At 42.2% G+C, this 22,323-nt stretch overlaps 1 protein-coding gene across 1 annotated transcript in view; it reads right to left on the bottom strand.

Moving 5' to 3' along the window:
* Nucleotides 1–22,323, bottom strand: part of LOC129701429 (clathrin interactor 1-like) — a 157,996-nt gene that overhangs the window by 1,767 nt on the left and 133,906 nt on the right. Inside the window, 2 exon segments of the mRNA XM_055642602.1 lie at nt 3,934–4,138; nt 6,277–6,542. Coding sequence (XP_055498577.1) covers nt 3,934–4,138; nt 6,277–6,542 — 471 coding nt within the window.

Genomic DNA, 22,323 nt, shown 5'->3' with positions numbered 1-22,323 from the left:
GGAGATACATTCCACCCAACTCTGCCCTAATATCAAACCATTTGTGCATATTTTCAGTCACTTTAACGCAGAGAAGATATGGACCCTTGCTTTCCCACCATATCGCCACACCGTACTTCATTCGTGACTTAGAGCACTGAAGTGAATTAGAAGGACTTTACATTGAATGATAGAGCCCAAGGGAGTGTTGTAGAACAGAGAGCTGGACTCCAGGTACATAGTTCCATGAAAGTGACAGCACAGGTAGATAAGGTGGCGATGATGACATGCTTGCTTTCATTGGTCAGGGTATTGGATACAGGACTTTGGATGTCATGTTACAACTGTATAAGACGTTGGTGTGGCCACATTTAGAGCACAGTGCACAGTTCTGGTCGGTTTGCTACAGGAAGCATGTCAATGAATTGGAAGGGATACAAAAAAAACTTTGAGAATGTTTCTGGGTCTGGAAAGTTTCAATTACAAAGAGAGGCTTGGATTGGTGGGGTCTTTAAGGAAGTTTATAAAATAATGAGGGATATATATGTGATTAACCAATTTTTTCTCCAGGATAGGGGAAATCATGAATTAGAGAACATTGGTTTGAGACCATTTCAAGGCTTAAGATGTTAGCATATTTTTATCCAGATTAGCTTTATCCTCTCCTCGTCAAATTTCTCCCCTTCTGCCCGGAGGTACTAGCTCCTCGCTATGTGTAGGCCCCCTTCAACCACCTTACCCAGTGACTCAGTACATTATTTAAATAGAGCTGGTGCAATGCCAGCAGGAGGCTGAAATCAGAGCAAAAGCAGGTCTGAAGTCCACATTCACTTCTAAAGTATTTTAAATCATGAAGATCTGGACAGAGAAAAAATCTCATTGGCAGAAGGGTCCTGAACAAGGGGGCATAGAATGCATGTAAATTGCAAAAGAACCATGTACAAAATCATGAGAGGAATAGATTGGGTAGATGCACAGAGTCTCTTGCCCAGAGTAGGGGAATCGAGGACCAGAGGACATAGGGTGAAAGGGAAAAGATCTGATAGGAATCCGAGCTGTAACTTTTTCACACAAAGGGTGGTGGGTGTATGGAACAGCCTCCAGAAGAGGTAGTTGATGCTGGGACTAACCCATCGTTTAAGAAACAGTTAGACAGGTACATGGATAGGACAGGTTTGGAGGGATATGGTCCAAGCGTAGGCAAGTGGGACTAGTGTAGCTGGGACATTGTTAGCCGATGTGGGCAGGTTCCACATTGTATCACTATGACCCTATAACTAATAAAATGGCACGAGGAGAAACGTTTTAAATAAATGCAGCATGGAGCTGGAATCTTGAATGCATTGCAAAGGGCAGCACTGCTGATGAATAGGGGTGGGAGTGACCACAGGGTTGAAGGGGATGGTGAGGGGCGTTAATAAACAGAACATTGATTAAAAAAATGGGTGAAAATAAAAAGCCAACTAGCTTCACAATTTGCAACTCTTCAATCATTGTGTCTCGCACATTCTGTTTGATCATGAGGTCTAGTCGGAGGCTCAGAGGGGATAGAGCCGTCTCTGTTGCTGCTCCGGCACTCTGGAACACCCTGCCGTTGCACATCAGACAGGCCCCCTCTCTGTCCATCTTCAAATCCAGCGTTAAAACACATTTGTACTCCCTGGCTTTTGACCATGCCCAAGGCTTTGCTTCTGTTTGTGGTGTTTTAGATGTTTCTTTATTTTACATGTCTTTTCCTACTATTTCTTTTGATTGTTATTTTTGGTGTGTATTAACTTTTTTGTCAATGATTAGTGATGTACAGCACTTTGTTGCAACTATGTTTGTTTTTAAAGTGCTCTATAAATATAATTATTATTACTATTATTTATCATCTCTGGCCTTTGTCTAACCATCTGCCTTTCGAAAACCCACCTCACCTGTATCCATCTATTACCTGTGTAGCAAGGAACACCAGATGCTATTTTAAATCGAAGATAGACACACAAACCTGGAGTAACTCAGCAGGACAGGCGGCATCTCTGGAGAGAAGGAATGGGTGATGTTTCGGGTCGAGACCCTTCTTCTGTCCCGACCTGAAACGTCACCTAATCCTACTCTCCAGAGATGCTGCCTGTCCTGCTGAGTTACTCCAGGTTTTTGTGTCTATCTTCCATCTATTACCTGCCAGGCATTGGCGTGCCCCTCCTCTCTTCCCCCATCTTTACCCCCACGATCAATCTGAAGAAGGGCTCCATCCCAGTTCTCCAGAGATGCTGTCTGACCCGTTGATTTCTCCAGCACTTTGTCTTTTCTCTGCAGTTCCTTGTTTCTACACGCACATCATCACACCATAGTGGTGACAAAGAGAATCTTTTAATCCCAGAAAGGCTATCTCGGGCTGCTCTCCATTCAGCTTCCTGAATGCACTGGATTTGATTACTGATTGTCAGGAATAATTATATCAAGAACGACAATATGTATATTGGGCAGTGGCTACATGGTTCCTCCAACTTCAGATTTTTGGCTCCCTTGAAAGTTATCTTGAAAATTTGAGCAACTTTTGAGGCATTTACCTGCCCCTAACAGTGTCCACATTGTCTGGGCCGGAGATCTTTGAGGTATTGCCACTGAAGTAATTGTTAGATTCAGATCCACATTCACCTGGCAACACATTTGAAGGTGAAAAATAATGGCCACAGACATTGGGAATCCTTGATGGAATACTGCTTTAATAGCAGCATCACATTCTGTGTCTCAGATCTAGTTCCCAACAGGCAATACCAAAAGCATTATTAAAAAGTTGCAAAACATGATTTATAACTACAATTAGAGCCCCAATTGGGATCCAGTAAACAAGTTTTTACATTTGTTGATTTAATTAATTCCAAAAAATTACCAATGAAGCAAGGAGTGGAAAAATAAGCTTGACATCAATTTGGTATATTAATACAAACTTGCATTTATTATAAACCAGCAACTTACACCAACCATGTCAGATCAAGCTGTATAATTGTAATTCAATTTTTTTTGCAGCTTGCGATTGCACCAAAATTCACATTTCAGACAAACTAGCGACAGAGGGGGTTCCATCTTGTCCGATCTAGCCACCAAAAGGTTCACAGAATGCATTTCAGTGAGAAGCCATAAAGACAACAAGTCCACACTTTTCCATTAACAGCTCCAGACCAAATCTTGTCCAGGAGGATCATCAGGGTTCGTGATTGAAAAAAAGCTGTAGTAACTCAGCTGGACAGGCAGCATCTCTGGAGAGAAGGAATGGGTGACGTTTCGTGTCGGGTCAAAGAAGTGTCTCGACTGGAAACGTCACCCATTCCTTCTCTCTAGAGATGCTGCCTGTCCAGCATTTTATGTCCATCTTCGACAAAGACCAAATCTTGCTGGATTTAACCAATAGTCAGCAGTAGTCAAAAGCTCAATGGTACAGTGACTAACTGGCCTATTCTTATCTAGGAACATTGGACTAGCTAAGCCAGCCATCTACACCAAGGACTCATCCACAAAGCTGAATCGGCTCTGAGTAGGCTTCAGGTGGGCTACTTCAGGACACCAAGGTACAGTGTGGAGTCCAGTGGCAGAAATGGCAGTAAAACACAAAATGCTTGAGGAACTCAGCAGGTCAGGCAACATCTGTAGAGGGAAATTGACAGGCGACGTTAAGGGTCCTTACCCAAAACGTAGCCTCTCCAATAGCTCTACAGATGCTGCGTGACCCACTGAGCTCCACCAGCACTGCGGTTTGGCAAGATTCCAGCATCTCCAATTCCCTGCATTCATGTCAGCAGAAATGGAAGATTGTATGTGCTAGCATCTAATTTAAAGCTGGTCTGGGACTTTCAAAGCAGCAGAAATCAGAGACAAGCTACAGAATAATTGACTAAAGGCAAGTACAATCTGTTCATTATATAAATGCAAGTTTGTCTTTCTTCATTCAAGATATATAAGTGCATTTACCTTGCTGCTGCATCATGGTATTTAGTGATGGTTGCTGGGGCTTAGGAGATTGCATGCCAGGTGTGAGAAAATCCAAGCTGATGTTAACACTTGGATCTGACCAGGTGGAAGGCAAAGATGGCTTGGCTACTTTCTGGTTGTCCTGCATATTGTGTGTGGGGATTGCATTAGGCCTCGACAAAGGCGTAGATAACATCTGCAAAGGCTGAAATAAAAAAAGACACAAGTTATATAACACAAGACACTGAAAACTGGCTGCCTCTTTCCCCTTAACCTTTCTCTTTGATATCCTCAATCCTGGCCCAAGCAATACACAAACTGCAATTGACTAGGAAAGCCTGGACTTAATATCTTGACATAGAATGAGTTAGCTGACAAGCTGTTCTGCTTTAATCAGCTTCGAGGATCCTCACTTTCCCAATCTGCCCCATGGCTTTGCCTGGGAGGACATGTCCAAATGTTTCATGAACAATACTGAATTATTTCTCACTGTTGCTTAATCATTACCTCTGAAAAGGAGTGAAGTGAATTAAAGAAAAGGAGTGTGAGGAGATGAGCACTCAATCTCAACAAGCAACCATGGACACACAGACAAATATACAAGTTAATGGCTGAAATTACTCTTTAAAACCTTCACAAATCAGGTGTCAAACTATTTATGTGGTGACTGCTCATCTATTGGATCAGTGAAACTCTGTCCAGTTCATCATTTCATTCTGTGTAAGAAGGAACTGCAGATGCTGGTTTAAACCAAAGATAGACACAAAGAGCTGGAGTAACTCAGCGGGACAGGCAGCATCTCTGGAGAGAAGGAATGGCCGACGTTTCGGGTCAAGACCCTTCTTCACACTGGTTATGGATAAGCTAAACAAGAGATATAGACAGTGATGTGGAGAGATAACAAACTATGAACAAAAGTTATGCAAAAAAGTAACGACGATAAAGGAAACAGGCCATTGTAAGCTGTTTGTAGGGTGAAAATGAGAAGCTAGTGCGACTTAGGTGGGGGAGGGATAGAGAGAGGGAATGCAGGGGCTACCTGAAGTGAGAGAAATCATTATTCATATCACTGGGCTGTAAGCTGCCCAAGTGAAATAATATGAGATGTTGTTCCTCCAATTTGCCATTAGCCTCACTATGACAATGGAGGAGACTGAGGACAGAAAGGTCTGTGTAGGAATGGGAAGGAGAATTAAGGTGTTTAGCAACCAGGAGATCAGGTAGGTTCACGCGGGCTGACTGAAGTTGTTCCGCGAAACGATCGCCCAGTCTGCGTTTGGTCTCCCCGATGTATAAGAGTCCACATCTTGAACAATGAATACAGTAGATGAGGTAGGAGGAGGGGCAAGTGAACCTCTGCCTAACCTGAAAGGGCTGTCGGGGTCCCTGGACAGAGTCGAGGAAGGAGGTATAGTGACAGGTGTTGTATCTTCTGTGCTTGCTGGGGAAGGTACCTGGGTGGTTTGGGTAGGAAGGGATGAGTTAACCAGGGAGTTGCAGAGGGAACGGTCTCTGCGGAAGTCGGAAAAGGGTGGTGATGGGAAAATGTGGCTCATGGTGGGATCCCGTTGGAGGTGGCGGAAATTTCGGTGGTTTATGTGTTGTAATTTCATTCTAGTCTTTTGAGCCTTGTGTTTATTACAGCATAAAATGTTCATTTCAGCTGCAATTCACATCCGGTTACAAGTACTAACCCATACAGCATTAAACTACACAGATTATGTGGTCCTAGATTTGGAACAGTAGAATCTGACACAATTTTAACAGAAAATGCTGCACATTCATTTTACGTCCATTAATCTCAGCGAGGAAAGGAACGATTAAAAAGGTGCACATCAAAACAGGATAATAGACAACTAAGACACAGACAGTTTTCCTCTCTCTCTGCTTCTTGACCAAACCGCTATGTGTTTCGCCTTTCCGGCCCCTGTACCGTTAACATCCAAGTTCACACAGCTCCAAATAGTCACATGACTACCATTCACTATTTCAGAACTAGCAAAAAATACCTTTGGCCATAACATTTCATATTCAGTATAATAAAGTTCAGCACAACAAGCTGGAGTAACTCAGCAGGTCAGACAGCATCTCTGGAGAAAAGGAATAGGTGACGTTTCCGGTTGAGACATCACCTACGAGTCTGAAGAAGGGTCTCGACCAGAAACGTCACCTATTCCTTTTCTCCAGAGATGCTATCTGACCCGCTGAGTTACTCCAACGTTTTGTGCCTATCTTCGGTTTAAACTAGCATCTGCAGTTCCTTCCTACACATAATAAAGTTTGGTCTGGACAGTGGAATCCAATCTACATGATTCTAACACATGATCACATACTTGCACTCACCTGGGATCTGGACATGGACATGCTGGTACCAGTCATGGCTAAGGTGTTGGTAGCTGACATAACAAAGTTCATGCTCTGGGATGTAGTCATGGCTGACTGCAAGCCAGCATTTGGATCATATGTTTCCATGAAAGATGCAGAAGGTTGGACAGGGGCATGCTGCATGTTGTTGTAAACGTCCCCACTTGCCATAGTGACCTGACTGGGCTGGGCTTGGTTGAACGCACGCCAATCACCAAAATCAGCATTGCTACCAGTTGATGTGCCTGCAAGATAGAGGATAACAGTGAGCAAGGTTAGCAGTGCAATAAACCAGAAACAAATCAGAATGAACATGCTCATGTTTCCAGATGATCTCTCTTCCAGACCACATGCTCTGGCATAGTATTATTTTAGTTTTAGTAAGGCAGCAAAATACTGTAACACAGCTATTATAACTTCACTTATCATACTCTGATTTAAATATTTTGGAAAGTTGTTTTCTCTTATAAAGTCATTGTGTGGACTTTACAATTGTTATTTTTAGTGCATTAGTTTCTGCTTGTTCTCATTTGATATAGCGTATTAATGGCTACACTTTTATTTCAGAATAATGGATTACACCTCATTAAAGTAGGCTGCAACAGGGAATGAATGACTCTTTATATTTTATTTGTCAGATGGTATATTAAAATAAAATAATTCATGCTTCATCTTACAAACATTGTCTCATGGTACTAATTTTAACACTTTTAGTAGGGATTGTAATATCAAGTCTTATAAGCTCAACTAAGCTCTCCAGATATCTAGACATTTATCTTGTACATAATTGCCAACATCAGATTCTTCAATGGCAATTTATATTTCAAAAACAACTAAGCAATGTGCTAAATAGTAATCGCAATACATATTGAGAAGGGATAAGGTGATTGCAAGAAGTGTGAATATACTCAGGGTTAGTATTATAATAACAAAAGACATCACCAATATTACAACAAACATTTTCTGCAATATTGAAATAAGCAAAACTAAGTGATCCGAAATAAATGTCGGTAAATTTCGAAAAAGGGTTCTTAACGATAATTTGGACTGCAGCCCCAACTGCAAACTACCCAACTGCAAACTTCCAGCTCACAACTGAGTAAGGCAAAAATCATTCTTCCACTGTTTGTCCAGTCACTTAATTTCAGATCTAAAGTCTTTGTTCCCAATAATTATAGGTTAAATTGCTGTTAATTGTATTAACAGCTGCAGAAAAGGCTGGACTGAACCATCCACCCATTTAATAAAATCGAAGGGCAAAACTAGTAAATTAATCAAAAATGAAAACGACATCTGCTCACCATCATTGTCTGCTAGTATATTTTATAAGGAAGTCCTCGCTTCTCAACATAATTGCTCATGTTAGATACCACTCTTTTGAGGGGCATCCAAGGGGTTGTTGCTATGTGAAATATCAGCAGGTTATTCAACCACATACACTTGGACACAACCAAATTAATCTTCACCAAATGCCCATCTGCACGCAAGGTTCAATAAAATCCAACACAAGAGGTTTGACAGATATTTTCTTTTAATATCCTTAATTTAAAAAAAAAAACTAGGGTCAATTATAGCATCCAAAATGGTATTTATTGGAGCTTGATTGGGTGAGGATGTGCCAGTTGTTGGATACTTACAGTGGAATATTCTCAGTATGTCACACTATCACTTGCAGAGATGCATTTAAATGGACAAATCTAAAATATTTTATATCAGGGGAGTGGATGAAGAGGTGAAAGGAGGAAATTGACAGACCCCAAAGTATTACATTTCTGCAAGCCTCTTGGGAAGTACACATTTGAACCAAGTACTTTTAAAAGCATGCAACAAATAAATAAGTGGAGCCTCGGCTACCTGAACTTCAATTATCCATTGTCCTGAATATCCACCAGTTTTGCAGATTGAAGGTTTGTAAAGATGCCAAAACTCAGTATACTTTTGTTATGTGTCTTGATTTTTTTCTTGGCCCATGCCCAATCTTGTACTATTCATCCAAGAATTAAATTCAGGGACTCTTGATTATTTGTCAATTCTCATCATGGAGGGCACATTGGAGGTACGCCAAACTTTAAATGAACAAGAAAGCTGCACTGTGATCAGCGGAATCGAATACTACTCAATTATTGATGCATTAGTTTGCATCCACAGCTGTTTGTTTAAAAAAAGTTTCGGATGCTTCAAGGAGCTTCATATTTTAAACCTGACAGGCCCATCTTCACTACTCCTCCCTGCCCTATCTAAGCTAGTCCCATTTGCTCATGTTTGGCCAATATCCCTCCAAACCTTTTCTATGTATGTAGCTGTCGAAATGTATTTTAAATGTTGTTATAGTACCCATTTAAATGTTGTTATAGTACCTGCCTCAACGACCTCTTCTGGCAGCTTGTTCCATATATAGCCACCACCCTCTGAAAAAGGTGCTTCACTGGTTCAATTAAATCTTTTCCATCTCAATTAAAATTATGCCCTCTGGTTCTTATTTCCCCAACTCTGGATAAATGACTGTGCGTTCACCCTATCTATACCTCTCGTGATCTTATATACCTCTCTAAGATCACCCCTCATCCTCCTGCGCTCTTAGGAATAAAGACCTGAGACAACGAAATGCATTGGAATAAAGACCTGGTCTGCCCAATCTCTCTCTATAGCTCAGGCCCTCAGGTCCTGGCAGCATCCTCTCATACAACCTCTATGCATTATTTCTAGCTTAACAAAATCCTTCCTGTAACAGGATGACCAAAATACTCCAAATGCAGCAGCACCAATGTCATATACAACTGCAACATAACATCCCAACATCTATACTCAATATGCTGATTGATAAAGGCCAATGTACTGAAAGCCTTCTTGACTACCCTACCTACCTATGGTGCCACTCTCAGGGAATATGTACCTGCACATCTAGGTACCTCTGCTCAACTACATACCCAAGGTCCCTGCCTTTCATCCTGTCCTGGTTTGACTTCCCAAAATGCAACACCTCACACATATCAGCATTATACTCCTTTAACCATTCCTCTTGCTAAACAGATCAAGATCCTGCTGTAATTTTTGAAAACATAATAATTATACCATCTACATTATCATCCAAATCGTTGATATAAATCTCAAACAGCATTGGGTCCAGCAATGATTCCCCATGACATCACTAGTCACGGGCCTCCAGCCCAAAAAACAACCCTTCACATCACTCTCCCTTCCATGAAGCCAATTCTCTATCCAGCCGGCTAGCTCTCTCTGAATCCCATGCAACCTAGCCTTCCAGAACAGCCTACCATGTGAACCTGTATCAAATACTTTGCTGAAGTCTATAAAGATAATGTCTATGGCCTTGCTCTCATAAACCTTTTTGGTAACTTCAAAACATTCAATAAAATCTGTAAGACATGTACAAAACCATGCTGAGTATCCCCAATTAGTCCAGATCTACCCAAAAGCATATATATCTTATCCTTCAGAATACTCTCCAGTAACTTGCTTACCACAGATATTAGGCTCATTGGTCTATAGTTCCCAGGCTTTTCTTTGCAACTCTTCTTTAATAGAGGCACAGCATTAGCCACCTTCCAGTCTCCCAGCACCTCACCCATGCCTAATGATGGCTCATATATCTCAACCAGGGCTCCAGCAATATTTGACCATAGGTATCCATTTATCAGATTATCCGATTTTTGAACTTACTATCTTTGTACAATGGCTACGATGAAGATTAAATATCCCCCCCCCCCCACCCCACAGTGACAAAGCAATAATGATAATCAATTTTAGGCAAAGAGGCCTTTCCTTGCAAAACCCTTTGTAATTTCAAATACCCACGTTAAACAACATCAATATCTTTATGACCACAAAAAGTGAAAAAAAAAGGAAATACGCTCAAGAACGCAATTGTTTGAGAAGTCTAAACCGCAAGATCAACAGGAGGCATGATCCTTACAAAGTAACTGCAGAACTGAAAGACCTAATCTGATAGTCTTGTGGATATTTCATTAAAAGGCAATGATATAGATATCCAAAATGAATATTAGCAAGCCAGTACACCTGACCCTGATGCATACAAAATACTTTAAAAGGATAATCAAGCCGATATTCTGGTTTCAAAATCATAACCCAATCATCTATTTGACAATAAACAGAAATTTGTTCTTGTTGCACCCTCTTCATTTGACAGTACCAATGGCACAATGATAATGCTGTGAATTATTGATTTTATTTATGAACATAATTATTTGAAGCAATAATTAATATGGAGTTGATTCTTACTTTATAATAAAATCATAAACAGAGGTCAAAGTAGTCAGAGACAATACCAGACTAGACTGTAGCTTTTGAATTCAGACATATCTGCTGAAAGCATCTTTCCTACTAATTTCTATATCCCTTCTGCTACTCAGCTCTTTCCCTCTGGATGAAAATAGAGAAATATACAATGTTGTATGATATGTGACAATATATTGAAACATTGTCACTTGTAAATTTCTGACTGCGATGCAAAGTTTAAAAATCTATATTTGATTTGGCATAAACATAGCGTGATAATCATAGAATTACTGAGTCGTACAGCATGGAAAGAGGTCCTTCGGCCCAACATCATGCCAAACAAGATACCCCATCTAAGCTGGTTCCACATGCAGGGGCTTGGCCCATTTCCCTCTAAACGCTTCTAGCGAGAGGAAGGGTTATGTTTTATGAAGCCATACAGAATTATTCAACTTCTTGCAAGTATTATACTTCCATTGTATATATTTTTGTTGGATAATTATTCTTGGAAAAATAACTTTCCAAATTCAAAGATAAATTAACATATAGCTGACATTGTTTATTATATGGTTCCCGATCTAGGACTACTGCATTTTAAAATTATCAATCTTATTTCCAAATCTTTCCATGTCTTTATCGCTCCCCAATTCTGTAACTTCCTCCAAATTCACAGATATCCAGGGTGTTCCAGACATGGCCTGGTATCCCCCTTTTCACCATTCCACTATTAGTAACAATGCCTCCACTAAACCTCTCTGGTTCTGAAAAAGTTCCGTAAAAATTCCTTTTCAAAAATCTTTTGACACTATCTCATAACTCATTGCCATTTTTCTAATGTTACCATTAAATGTCATATAATCCTTCCTACTACAATGGCGCTAATTGCTTTTTATTTTTTTTAATTTGTGTTAATTTAATTACTAATCAGTTTTGGTCATATAAAAGATTCGTACATCCTTTTTCCTTCACATTAAGTTTTACCCTTCTTTCTCACTCAAAAGTTTTGCAAGCACCAGTTGCTTCATATTTCTTTGTCCAACCCATTCTTCATGTTAACGTCATATTATTCATCTGTAACAATGACAATATCTTTACTTCTGGGATAATACACATTACCTAGCCCAGACTGGGAAACAGTCTAATTGCTTTACAAGGCTCTGGAACATCAAGCAGTATCCTCACTGAATGATTATTAGGTGAGGAGCAGTGGAGAGGTGAAAGTTAAACAGAATTTAGATATGTCCTCCTCATTGTTGCATAGACAACTATAGCTGTTCAAGCTAAATGCCCCCATTCCACCAGGATGAAACTCGCAACTCAGATTTGCTGGACAAATAATCATTTTTGAGCTGTCGTTTCTTGTATTAATTTACAGGCTGCAGAGCAATAGTAATAGCCCCTTCGGAAATCATTTCTCAAAGAAGATTAATCATTGCTGAACACTTACAGTCCCTTTAGAAATCATTTTTCAAATTTGATTAATCCTTTTGTAACACTCATGGTCCCTCTAGAAATAACATTCAACCCAGATTAATCATTTTTGAATGGTTATGAGACCTTAAAAGCATTTAGGTTATATAAACCTATTACAGGTATCTGCATCAAGTAGCATTTAAAAGTATGTACATAGAACCGCACAAAATGAGCACACGTAAATCAACTTCCTGAGACTAATTATTATATATATTAAAATAGTTAAGAATTGTTTCTTAATAAGCACGGACAAGCACAGTATGCAGGATTAGTCATGGATTTATGAATATCCCTTCTCTCCTTGACAGCTCCCCCACACCCCATCAACTCACTACTCTTCCTTTCTCCTCATCAATTTTCACATCAAGCAAAACCACTCTGAATGACTTCTGCAAAGATTAGATTTTTTAAAAGAAATACTGACTTTAAAAGGTTTGAGTAATTCGTCAAAATCAGGACCTATCATTTTTAAATGATGCAAGGTTCGTGAATCTTTTACCCTGTGCTGCCAAGTTATGCTCAATAGGCCCATAGACAGAATTATTACCTGGAAGAATACTGTAAGGCTATAATCTAATGCTGCAGAATGAATTTGATGCCTCGGACGAGATTTCCCCAGCATCTGGAGTTACTTACTGCCTTATTTTACAAGTTCAAATGATGCTTTGTATAAACTAAAACAGTAGACATTTTTGCTGCTGTGGGCAGTGAATATATTTAGAGGAATGACAAGTGCAATATTTTTATAGTTGACTTCAAAAGTTGTCTTTATCTTTATCTAATTTTTAGTTCAAAATCTCAATGATTGGAGCAATAAGCGATGCTCAATTGACGATCATTTTACTAAAAATGCCATTCTCAGCATAACCTGGCAGAGCAACAATGAAACTTGAGACTACTGACACACCTCGATTGTATTCATGAAAAGCCTTTTCTTTGACTGGATAGCCTGCAAACAAAAGCTTTTCACTGTACCTTGGTACACATGACAAAACTAAACTAAGCTAGTGTTCCTCGTACATTGATGGTGGGAACTGCCAATATGCAAGATAATCGACTCAGTGATGCCAAGGTGGCTTGTAATTCTGCAACTCAAAAACTAACTGGAGTACTAAATCCTTTTATTTACCACAAGAGGGGAGGAATCAGTGAAGTGGCGAGGTGGTGGTCGTCCAGTTGCTGAAAATGTAGATCTGAGCAGTTAGGACAGACAATGATCTGGCCTGGCTGTGAACCTGTGCAAATAAAGTTTATGATTGCATACATGAAAATAAAAACAAATCATTCCTAAATCCATGCATTTGAAAAGTGCGAGCTAAAGAATAAGAGAGAACACAGGACGAAAACAAGCTGCTGTAGAGATCAAACGCTGTGAACAAAACAGTGTCTTTATTAACAAATAGTTTTTGCACACACGCATGTTTAGTAAAGACTTGAGTAAAGTTTCTGCCGTTGTTATGGGGCTCGCCAGTTGATTGACGACTTTCTCATCACCAACTCCTGCCAAAGCTCTGTCACGTGATAGGCCCAGCTCTTCTGACGAGCATTCTAGCAATAAGTGGCTTGACCACCAGATGTTGGCATCTGGTGGTCAAGCCAGATGCCAACCCCCCCCCCCCCCCCCCCCCCCCCCAACACCGGAGGAATGAAAACGAGTAGGTGTACGAGTGAGGCGGCCTGATCTTGTGTACACATTTCTCTTGGGAAACAGAGATGAGGGCGGGTGCGGTTGGAACGGTAGGGCTGTGCCACCTGCATTGGCTGACCAATGTCCAAATGAGCCTGCTTAAGACGGGCCACTGAAACAGTCTCATGCCTGCCGCCCATGTCGAGCACAAAAGTCGAGGTGCCATGCTGCAGCACCTGGAAAGGACCCTCATAAGGCCTTTGTAGTCCTTGTGGGTAGATGGGACGTGCGAGGGAGTAAGGCCATGGAGGGACGTCGGAACAGAGAGAGCGTGTCCACCTTCTCCCGGAGATGCGCCAGCATGGTCGAAGGTGGCACTGGAATGAAATCCCCCGGAACCGTAAGCGGTGCTCCTTACACCAGCTCAGCGGAGGAAGCAGCCAGGTCCTCATTTGGGGCAGTGCGGATCCCCAACAGGACCCACGGCAACTCGTCCAACCAGTCCGGGCCTGTGAGCCATGCCTTTAATGACGACTTCAGGTGGCGGTGAAAACGCTCCACCAAGTCGTTGGATTGCTGGTGGTAGGCTGTAGTGTGATGCAGCTGAACTCCCAGCAGCCGGGCCACAGCAGACCACAACACGGAGCTGAACTGCGCACCCCTGTCAGAAGCACACCAAAACGTGCGATCAAATGGGCAGCGAGGGCACGTGCACACGTTGCAGCGGAGGTATCTGCGAGCGGGACGGCCTCTGGCCATCGCGTGAAACGGTCCACGATAGTGAGAAGTTGGGTGACACCTCTGGACTGGGGTAGCGGTCCCACAAGATCGACGTGGATAAGGTCGTAACACCGGTGCGGCAAAGCAAAATCCTGCAAGAGGGCCTTGACGTCACGTTCAAAAGCACTGTACTTCTGCTCAGGAGGTCGCAGGTGACGACTGAAAAAGGCAAGGGGCTGCCAGCGTCCATCAATCAGCTACTCCAGCACTCCATCCACAGCCGTGTCAGAGGCATCAACTGTCAGAGCGGTCGGAGCATCAGCCCACGGATGGACCAGCATCGTCGACCGCGCCGGCGATTCTTTCGCATCGTCGAAAGCGGCCCAGGCCTCCTCGTCCCACACGAGATCCCGCTGCTTGCTGGCCAGGAAAGTGAACAACGGCCGCGTAATCCTGGCAGCCGCTGGACCGAAACGATGATAATAGTTCACCACGCCAACAAACTCTTGGAGTCACCATGGAGGGCCGAGGAAACAACCGAATGGCCTCAACCTTGACCGGGAGCAGGACCGGACATGCTGGGCAACATGATGGCCGAGGAAACTGATGGAATTAAGACCAAACTGACACTCAGCCAGGTTGACGGCCAGGCCATGTTCACTGAGCCACTGACAGAGCAACTGGATTTGAGCGCAGTACTCCTGGCGAGAGCGACTGGTGACGAGGATGTCATCCAGGTAAATAAACAGGAAATCCAAACCACGGCCCACCATGTCCATAAGGCGCTGGAAAGCCTGAGTGGCATTCTTGAGGCCGAAAGGCATCCGGAGGAACTCAAACGGCCCAAAGGTGGTGATGATAGCTGTCTTGGGAACGTCATCCGGATGGACTGGAATTTGGTGGTAGCCACGAACCTGGTCGATATCAAAACAAGAAACTTGGCGGCGTCCAGATGGACTGTGAAGTCCTGGATGTGAGGAACCGCGGTCGGCTGTCATGGCGTTAATGAGACGGCGGTAGTCCCCACAGGGCCTCCGGAGACCATGTGAAGTGGAGATGCCCACGGGCTATCTGAGCGATGCACAATACCCATTAGCTCCATCTGGCGGAACTCGTCCATGGCAAGTTGGAGCTTATTGGGTGGGGGAAGCCTGCATGCTCGTGCGTGGAGTGGCGGTCCAGTGGTGGGAATATGGTGCATCGCCCCATGTTTGGGGCTGGCCGATTGAAACTGGGGGTTAGGATGTCGGGGAATTCTGCAAAAATCTGAGCGTACACATAAAAACAAATACAGCGGAAGACACCGAGTCGAGGCGTGGTGCAGCTAAGGCAGCAAGGAGATCGATTCAAGAGTCGCAGAATGGACGAGACACTATCCCTTCACCTCGATCTGCAGGGAGTGTGCCCAGCGGTAAGCGGCGCCCAGCAACGGTTGGGAGACGCGGCAATACTGAAAGTCCAGGTGAAATGACAGGAGCCGAAAATGAGAGGGACTGTGCAGACACCATACGTCCTGATGGATCTGCTATTGAAGGCGGTCAGAGAAGGTCCCTGCTTACCGGAACGAATGTCGACTCCCGATGGCGGCAAATCCACCCCGTGACGACGAGGAAATGTCGCCCCGAATGTCAGTCCCAGACGTGGAGGCGATGCTTATGGCCGACTGCGGCAGCCACTACTGGCGGCCAGCCGAGGCGTTTCCCGGATGCATGCAGGATGGTCGGCATCGATGGACCTTGGAACCCCAGCGCTGGTGGTAGTAGCACCACCTACCTTTACCGGCGTCACTCGTGACCAGCTTCACTGCTGTGCCCTCGGTGGGGGATGGAACCGGCCGCTGGACCCACAGAGGCACCGCCGACACCCGACCAACCCTGCTGCTTGGCCTGCCACAGCTCGTCCGCATGGTCATCCAGCTGCTGGGGAGCAACAAAATCATCACTTGTGAGGAGCAGGCGGATGTCATCGGGCATCTGCTCTAGGAAAGCCTGCTCGAATAGGAGGCAAGGCTGATGGCCTTCCATCAAGGCAAGCATCTTGCTCATCAGCACGGACAGCTTGCAATCATCCATGTGTAGGAGCCTAGCGGCCCGGTTGCAGTGGCTGAGCCCTAAAGTGCACAAGAGGAGCACTTTGAGGCCATCGTATTTGCCGGCAGCAGTAATGGATGAGGCGACAGGCGGCGCGTCCTGGTTCAGCGCACCAACCACGTAGTAGTATTTAGTCGCGTCGGCCATAATGTGCTGAATGTACAATTGGGCTTAAGCCTGCTTGAACCACACGTGTTGCTGTGATGTCCTAAAAACGGGCAGTTTAATGGAAACTGCATTCTGCTTGGGCTGGGTTCTCGGTTCCTTCATTTTGCTGGGCTGGGTTGTCGGCTGCGTCCATGATAAAAATTCAAAATAAATTGTTTTGGATCGTCGGGGTCACTACGGTAGAGATCTAAACCATATAACCATATAACAATTACAGCACGGAAACAGGCCATCTCGGCCCTACAAGTCCGTGCCGAACAACTTTTTCCCCTTAGTCCCATCTGAACAAAACAGTGTGTTTATTAACAAATACATTTTGCACACTCGCACGTTTAGTAAAGACTTGAGTAATTAAAGTTCCTGCCATTGTTATAGGGCACACCAGTTGATTGACGACTTTCTCATCACCAACTCCTGCCAAAACTCTGTCACGTGATAGGCCCAGCTCTCCTGACGAGGGTTCTCGCAATAAGTGGCTTGACCACCAGATGTCGCCACAAAATCCACATGAGAAAATAGACAGACACTGAGTTACATTTATGATCCAAAAATAACTCTTACAGGTGGGAGCGTTCTTAAATGAAGCAGGTGTCCATGTTTGTGTGTATGTGGGAGTGACTCACTGAATGAATGAATGAATACGTTTATTGGCCAAATATGCACACATACAAGGAATTTCTTCTAAAACCACCTGCTAAAGATATTTCTTCAAATCAGTTCGTAATCTAGGGTCAATTTTTCTACTTCCATTGATACAAAACATAATAAATTCTTCCAACATCCACTACAATATTCTTCCATTAATATTAAAACATATTCAATTTATTGCTACGAACAATTCTTTATACTATATGGCCACTTTGTTCTCACATGGTTTTTCGATGTTGTGACCAAGTTTGAAAGATTATCGCATTCTAGAAATGTCGAACATACTACAAGCTCTGAAATCTGAACAACAGAATACGCTTAGTGTTAGTATGTTAGTGTGAATTAGTAATTTCCATTCATACTCTTATATTCAAATTACTAACAAAGTGTACATCATTAGTAATATTAAGTTACTTTCACAATGGGCACCATGCTAAAACAAATCAACAGCATAACCAAAGATGCAGCCAGTGTACTCTGCTAGTGTTTAGAGAATATACAGTGCCATCCATAATGTTTGGGACAAAGACCCATCATTTATTTATTTGCCTTGGTACTCCACAATTTGCGATTTGTAATAGAAAAATCACATATGGTTAAAGTGCACATTGTCAGATTTTATTAAAGGCCATTTTTATACCATGTTTCACCATGTAGTAATTACAGCTATGTTCATACATAGTCGTTCCCCCCATTGCAGGGCACCATAATGTTTGGGACACATGGCTTCCCAGGCATTTGTAATTGCTCAGGTGTGTTTAATTGCCTTCTTAATGCAGGTATAAAAGAGCTCTCAGCACCTAGTCATTCCTCTAGTCTTTCCATCACCTTTGGAAATTGTTATTGCTGTTTATCAACATGAGGACCAATGAAAGTCAAAGAAGCCATCATGGGACTGAGAAACAAGAATAAAACTGTTAGAGGTATCAGCCAAACCTTAGGCTTACCAAAATCAACTCTTTGGAACATCATTAAGAAGAAAGAGAGCACTGGTGAGCTTACTAATCGCAAAGGGACTGGCAGGCCAAGGAAGATCATCCATAGCTGATGACAAAAGAATTATCCCTATAATAAAGAAAAATCCCCAAACACCTGTCCGATAGATCAGAAACACTCTTCAGGAGTCGGGTGTGGATTTGTCGATGACCACTGTCCACAGAAGACTTCATGAATAGAAACACAGAGGCTACACTGTAAGATGCAAACTACTGGTTAGCTGCAAAAATAGGATGGCCAGGTTACAGTTTGCCAAGAAGTACTTAAAACAGCAACCATAGTTCTGGAAAAAGGTTGTGGACAGATGAGACGAAGATTAACATATCAGAGTACTGGTACACTTATCTTCATTGATGATACAACTGCTGATGATAGTAGCAAAATGAATTCTGAAGTGTATAGGCACATCCTATCTGCTCAAGTTCAAACAAAAGCCTCAAAACTCATTGGCCGGTGGTTCATTCCACAGCAAGATAATGATCCCAAACATAGTGCTAAAGCAACAAAGGAGTTTTTCAAAGCTAAAAATTGGTCAATTCTTGAGCGGCCAAGTCAATCACCCGATATGAACCCAATTGGGCATGCCTTTCATATGCCGAAGAGAAAATTGAAGGGGACTAACCCCTAAAACAAGCACAGGATGAAGATGGCTGCAATACAGGCCTGGCAGAGCATCACCAGAGAAGACACCCAGCAACCAGTGATGTCCATGAATCGTAGACTTCAAGCAGTCATTGCATGCAAAGGATATGCAACAAAATACTAAACATGACTACTTTCATTTACATGACATTGCTGTGTCCCAAACATTATGGTGCCCTGAAATGGGGGGACTATGTATAAACACTGCTGTAATTTCTACATGGCAAAACAGAAATGTATAAAAATCGCCTTTATTAAAATCTGACAAGGTGCACTTTAACCGCAAGGTGCACTATTACCAATCGCAAATTGTGGAGTACAGACGCAAATAAATAAAAGATGGGTCTTTGTCCCAAACAGTACGGAGGGCACTTTAGCTTTTAACTCATAGCACACAATGCTACTCCTTGCATTCCTGTGACCAGAAAAGTGCTTATTCGCTAAGTTGTTTCATAATTGCTTTGAAGAGCACAGTGGGAGCTGATGTTCTCAAACCATCAAAAATGTCTACATTAGTTTTACTTACATCTAAAATGAGAAAGTCCCTGGAGCAGCTTTCAGGAATTTGGGTGACATTATAATGGACTTGTACTCCAAGCTTTGCAAAAGTATCTCCTGGGAGAGGAGATGCATCAGATTGCCACTTTCCAGAGTCAGATCAAAATATAAATGTCAAGTTTACAACACCATGAAGCATGACTTCACAATACATTTTTTTTAAATGGGCCCCATCTCACCCCCACACCATTGTTTATCCAGATTGGATGGGATCGTGTATCCTGTGTGGCTTGAGTGGCAGCAATGCCCCTAAAACCAGAAAGGAGGCTCAACCCTCAAAACATCCCCAAAGGCCATGTCAACTGTCAAAGCTTTAAGAGATTTTACAACAGTCATTTAAAAATGAAGTGAATATATTTTTGTTAAAAATGAATGAAAAAAACTTTAAACGTGAAAGTGCAGGAATTGGGCGCCAATGTACACACAAAGATTTTTTACGAGGACACCAGGAATATCTTATTTTATTAATAGAAGCATGGAATCTTATACAAGCATCCAAGAGAACAGTTGAGGTTTTGGTTGAATGTATCCACAGAAAGGCATGTAACCTTCATAGGTGCAGCAAACTGCCTGGTTAGCCAACCTCAAAAAGGCACACATAGGTTCTGAATAACTAATCATATCTGGGTTTGCCCAGGTTGGTCTGGCCACTGCATTATCAGGAGGATTTGCCTGCTATTAATACATACAGCCTATGTATTTGGATGTCTAATTTATGTGCAACCAAATCTTCGACCTGTTTTTCTGCAAATGCCTCAAGGCCCATGAATCACATTCATAAACAATTAGTGTTCAGCATTGTTACATGTGTGTCCTGTTTGGCATTTTATTATTTTGCCCATGGTTGGGTTGGGATTTTCATTTTGGGGTCAATGAAATAGTGTTGTATTCTCTCCATTTAGAAGCTAAATGACTCATGCCCATGTTGTTCAATCACTGAGTTACTCCAGCAGATTTTGTGGCATTAAATATCTATACCTCAACGTATGGAGAGAAGGAATGTTTTCAAGAGATGCTGTATCAAACTGATCTCAAGGTACTTAAAAGGTAGCATTATCAACTTTTACATTAAGCACTTTTACTTAAACTTAAAATATCCAGAGGTCAGATGGTGAAAATAAAAATACAAAGTATAAAGGCATGATTGAGTAACAAAAAAGCTGGGGGGGAGGGAGGGGGCAGGGTTCCAATGCAGGTATTTTAAAGAAAACTAGTAAGAAATCTGTAAGTATCCTCAAAGCTCACGTTTCTAGAACCACACTTTAAATTAGAAAATTGTGCATATCACTGCTTTTTATGTAAAGTATAAAGATGATTAAAAAAAACAGGAAATTACAGGTCAACTAGTTTAATATCTAATGTTGGGAAATTATTCAAGACTACAATTACAGGTCTTAAATGTTTTCAGCTGATTAAGGAGAGTCAGCATGTATTTATGCAATTGCGATGTAGCATTTTTTTGGAAGTGCCCAAGAAATGGTGTACTGGGAATTGTCAATTGATATTATTTGTTTGTCCTCAAGGTGGCATTTTGCATGGGTTTACTTTAGAAACTGTTAGTTATAGTGGAAACTTAAGGGCCTATACCACTTGGGCGTCATTTACGCTACATAATTTACGCGTCACGACGTAAGACGTGCGCGCCGTGACGCACACGTGATGCGCGCATGGTGCGTGCATGGTGCGTGGTGACGTAGGCGGTGACGTGCCCCAGGATTTTGGGATGTGCAAAATCTTCGCGCGCCATCTGCGTGACACGCAAATGACACCCAAGTGGGACAGGCCCTTTATGCAACTGAAAGCAAATTGCTGCCTGACACAGAGCACGAGCAGGAGAGTAGGAATAAAGAAGTAAGGGACACAAAATGTGAGAATCAAGCTAGTGTGCTTGCAAGGAACTCAGCTGGGGGTGCAACTATTTACTATTGCACCATTAAAGTTACGTGAGAAAAAACAATTTGCTGAAGGAACTCAGGAGGATGAATAACATCTGAGGGAAATAAAATGCCAACTTTCAGTTGAGATTCTGCATTAGTCCTGACCCAATACAAGGTGATGTTTTGGTAATAAATTCCGGAGCTTTGGGTGCCACGTCAATTACAGGCACAGACACTACTGTGATTCAATTTAAAAAACATGGGAATGTGCAAAATGCTAGACTTGGAGGGTACACAAAAACATATGGGATTAAATCCCTTCACATAAAAAAACTGAATTTGAAAATGAGGATAAATTTGACACACCGCAACTTTGACAATTTTAACACAATGATGATTTTGAAACTGAGGCAATGGACTGTGAACCAATGGTAATTGAAACAGTAAAGAGTGAATGAACAACATGGTGGGCTTTGGGTTAACACAAGTTTTCATTGAGCAAAACGTAGATGTCCAACCAGAAAAACACTGGGATAGACAAGTCCATTACATTAAAATATTTACGAGCGTTCCAGGTGGTAACAGAAAGTCAGCAATTGTTGTTATGAAAGTGGGAAAGGTAGACTTGAAGGGGGACTGGATAGCTGGTTGAAACCTTAATCCAGGGGCAAACAACGCCTAGATTGCAAACAACTAAGCTTGTGAATATGAAGATATTCCAAAATTCAATAACGAACAATTTATTTATTTCTTGGTGCCAATATAGAAATGTTTTAATGGCATAATATCTTGTGTTAAGTAAACACAGTTCGGAGATCAACATTGTTTGTGGAGAGTGCCGTGGAAGGGTAGAGTTTAGAAGATGATAGCACAGTCTGTAAGCCAGTTTATTTTCATGTTAGAAATGTCCATTTTCTATAGGTATATAGTATCGTTCTGCATACATTTCTCATTATTCTTTCATTTCAAT

Source organism: Leucoraja erinacea, chromosome 11, assembly GCF_028641065.1.
Source record: "Leucoraja erinacea ecotype New England chromosome 11, Leri_hhj_1, whole genome shotgun sequence".
Lineage (NCBI taxonomy): Eukaryota > Metazoa > Chordata > Chondrichthyes > Rajiformes > Rajidae > Leucoraja > Leucoraja erinaceus.
Note: the sequence above shows the minus strand (reverse complement) of the source record. Positions and strands in the feature narration are given on the sequence as shown.